Source organism: Callionymus lyra, chromosome 7, assembly GCF_982586985.1.
Source record: "Callionymus lyra chromosome 7, fCalLyr1.hap1.1, whole genome shotgun sequence".
Lineage (NCBI taxonomy): Eukaryota > Metazoa > Chordata > Actinopteri > Syngnathiformes > Callionymidae > Callionymus > Callionymus lyra.
In genome coordinates, this window is record NC_141824.1 from 11021727 (window position 1) to 11025302 (window position 3576).

Sequence of the window (3576 nt, forward strand, 5' to 3'; positions counted from 1 at the left end):
TGCTTGTGTGTGTTTATATAAGTGTATGTGTGTGTGTTTATATATGTGTATGTGTGTGTGTTTATATATGTGTGTGTTTATAGATGTGTATGTGTGTGTGTTTATATAAGTGTATGTGTTTGTATACGTGTATCTGTGTGTTTTTATATGTATGTGTTTATATATGTGTATGTGTGTGTGTTTATATGTGTTTATGTGTGTGTATTTATATATGTGTATGTGTGTGTTTATAGATGTGTATGTGTGTGTGTTTCTATAAGTGTATGTGTGTGTGTTTATATATGTATGTGTTTATATATGTGTATGTGTGTGTGTTTATATGTGTTTATGTGTGTGTGTTTATATATGTGTATGTGTGTTTTTAAAGATGTGTATATGTGTGTGTTTCTATAAGTGTATGTGTGTGTGTTTATATATGTATGTGTTTATATACGTGTATGTGTTTATATGTATTTATGTATGTGTGTTTATATGTGTTTATGTGTTTATGTGTGTGTGTGTGTGTGTGTGTGTTTATCTGTGTGTTTATCTGTGTGTATGTGTTTATATAAGTGTATGTGTGTGTGTTTATATATGTATGTGTTTATATACGTGTATGTGTTTATATGTATTTATGTATGTGTGTTTATATGTGTTTATGTGTGTGTGTGTGTGTATGTGTGTGTGTGTTTATATATGTGTGTGTGTTTATATATGTGTATGTACAATTGTTGCATTGAAGTCCTGATGTTTGTGTCTCACTGAAACAGAAAGAAAAAGACCAGTAAAAATATGCAGATAAAAGTTACTAAAAGATCATTTGTTTCCTTCAACTGAGAAAAATCTCTAAACTTAGATCCAGATCGTGTTGTGATATCATTTTTCTATTAGTCCATGCGTTTGTATCTTCTCGTTTAAACTATTGTAATCGTTTATTTTGGTTTCTTACCAAGAAGGAGTTTCCAGACCAGAGGAGAGAAATCCTTCCAGACTGTTGCTCCTAAGCTTTGGAACCATCTCTGTGTTTGATGATCTACTGACTCCTGCAAGAAACATCTGAAGACATTTTTATTTGTAAAGACTTTTCCCTGATTTTCTGGAACTACTGTGTTTGTCTTATTTGTCTTGATACGTATATATTGTAACTGTGTATTATTTTTGATTGTGGGTTTTGTGACCCTGGTCTTTACAAATAACCTTTACTTATTTTCTTACTATATGGTTGAAACAGGTCATTTCTCATTAAAGCTAAATTTAAGTGAAATAAAAGAAGTCTGGTTACCTTAAAGTAAAACATTTTTAAATAGTTTGATGTGTGTTCATAAGTATTTAACATAAAAAAAACATTACATTGCAAAAAAATATTTTATTCAATAAAAAAATAGATTATTTATACAACACGTAGAAGTGTCCTCGTGTGAACCTGACGACAGCGATTTCAAACGGGAAGTGGCGGCTATTTGCCTTATCACATAATCTCATGCAAGAAACCACAGTCACATCAGATATTCCACGTACCATTAAACGTCAAGAAGTCAAGAAGTGTCACTTGGCCGCTCTTTTTTCTTCCAAAACCCGTCAAAAGAGAAGTAGTACAACAGCGGATCCACGCAACAGTTGCAACTTGCGAGACACACTAAAAACCGAAGGTTACGCGCCTCTGCGTGCAACATAATTCCAAAGCTTAACGGGAGAAAAAAGAAAGAAAACATGAGGATGTTCAACAAGAAGAGCATCATCACGTTGACCCGGTTTTTCATCATTTTGTCGTTGTCCAGTTTCCGAAGCGTCCGGGTCACCAAGGCAGTGGACACGACGTTGACCAGCAGAAGACAGCAAACCAAGGCCAGCTGAAAAATACAAGACCACATCTGTTTGTGCTCGTAATATTGAAAACAGGTCGTCGTGTTGGACGTCTTCAACCGTCCAATGAGTTCCAAACTCTCGGGCAGGTTCACTGCGTTTATGAAGAACCAGATCAGCGCGGAGGTCTTCCAAGCGTAGGACGCGGTTCGAAGGAGTCGGGACCGGAGAGGGAGGCACACGGCCAGCATGCGATCCAGGCTGATGACGGTCATGAACATGCAGCTGGTGCGGAGGTTGTTTCGAAACAGCGCCGTGGTGACGACGCAGACCACGTGGCCCAAAGGCCAGCTCCCCGTGGCGTGGAAGTAGACCCTCATCGGCAGAGAGACCACCAGCAGGAGGTCGCTCAGGGCCAGGTTGAGCATGAAGACGGCGCTGGGGGATTTGAGGCTGTGGTGACGAAACAGAATCCACAACGACAAGGCGTTGAGAGGAAAACCCAGAGCCCCGATAGTCCCGAAGGCGCCGGCGTAGTCCAGATTCTTCTCCGCGGACGCGTTTAGATTCATGGTTGTCGGATGAAAAATCTGAAGTGCGTCTGCAGCGAAGTGTGTCACGACCACAAATGTTAACAGGATGTGAGAACAGGAAACAGGGGGAGCGTAGACAGACTTTCATATTGTTTCGAATGGAAATGTTGACTCGTATGTGTCATGTTTCCGATATTGATTAGTCGTTTCAAATATATTTTTCTTTCCTTTTGGCAGACCATGATTCACCTCAACATCAATGCATGTTATGACTGATTCTGTGTCCCTCAGGGCTCGGTTCTTGGACCCAAACTATTTATATTATATAATAAATGATATTTGTAAAGTCTTAAAGATTCTAAAATGAATACTATTTGCAATTTGGAAACAGTTCATCAGGAAATGGCTAAACGTCACGTATGTCTTAACATAAAATTATTATCACTAAATCTAGCTAAGACTAAATATATGCTATAGGGGGAAAAAGGATGCAATGAAAGTATCAACAACTACCATTTTGAGGTAAATGGGGGACTAGATAAGATTCTGCTTCTCCCACTTTCCCTTTTCAATGCACTGTTTTGGCTGAGAAGAAGTCTCGTCCAAGCATTGGTCAAAAACACGAGTTGCATTCAAGGACTTACGTAAATTTCAAACTTACCCCTAGAACTCCCATTTTGTACATTGAATACGAATAATAGAAATTATACTTTCTAGAATTAGAAAAAACCTTCCATGTCCAAATAAACATGTCTATTCCTGGAGGAAGATTTTTTTGACACAAAAAATTATATTTGTTGGTTTTCAATATTAATATCTTTTTGGAGTCACATAGTAAACGATCATAACTGGAGTTCTTTAGTTCAGCCACTAGAGGACATCGTTGATTATTTGAGTTGGTTGTTTAGCAAGAGCGATTTGCGTGAGTTGTAAATGACAAAAAAAAATCCCAGAAAGAACCAAAAAACGATCACTTTGAGTGTTTACTCGTGCCTTTGTGATTATACACTATTTATTAGTTTATTACCATTTAATTAATTGATGATCAAGTGATCAATTTCGGGACCAGAGGCTGCAAGAATTATTCAACGATGAAGGAGATAAACTTGAAGTACTGCCTCCGTCTTACAGGATGAAGTTTTGAAACTAACATGTAACCAAGGCCTGTTAGCTGTTTATCAATAAAGTTAAGTACTTCCTCTATTTTCGAATATCGTGGACGGCAAAGTTGCTGAGCTTTATGGTTCCTGATTATGTTTCT

At 37.7% G+C, this 3576-nt stretch overlaps 1 protein-coding gene across 1 annotated transcript; it reads right to left on the reverse strand.

Annotated features, from left to right (window-relative positions):
• Positions 1–1330: 1330 nt before the first annotated feature.
• lpar5b (lysophosphatidic acid receptor 5b) lies at positions 1331–2354 on the reverse strand. The gene has a single exon (XM_087796180.1). It carries the CDS (start codon positions 2352–2354, stop codon positions 1515–1517), a length of 840 nt encoding a protein of 279 aa, XP_087652306.1. The 3' UTR covers positions 1331–1514.
• Positions 2355–3576: the final 1222 nt, after the last annotated feature.

Coding starts and splice junctions, on each gene's coding strand:
- lpar5b (XM_087796180.1), bottom strand. CDS start 2,354: ATGAATCTAAACGCGTCCGCGGAGAAGAATCTGGACTACGCCGGCGCC.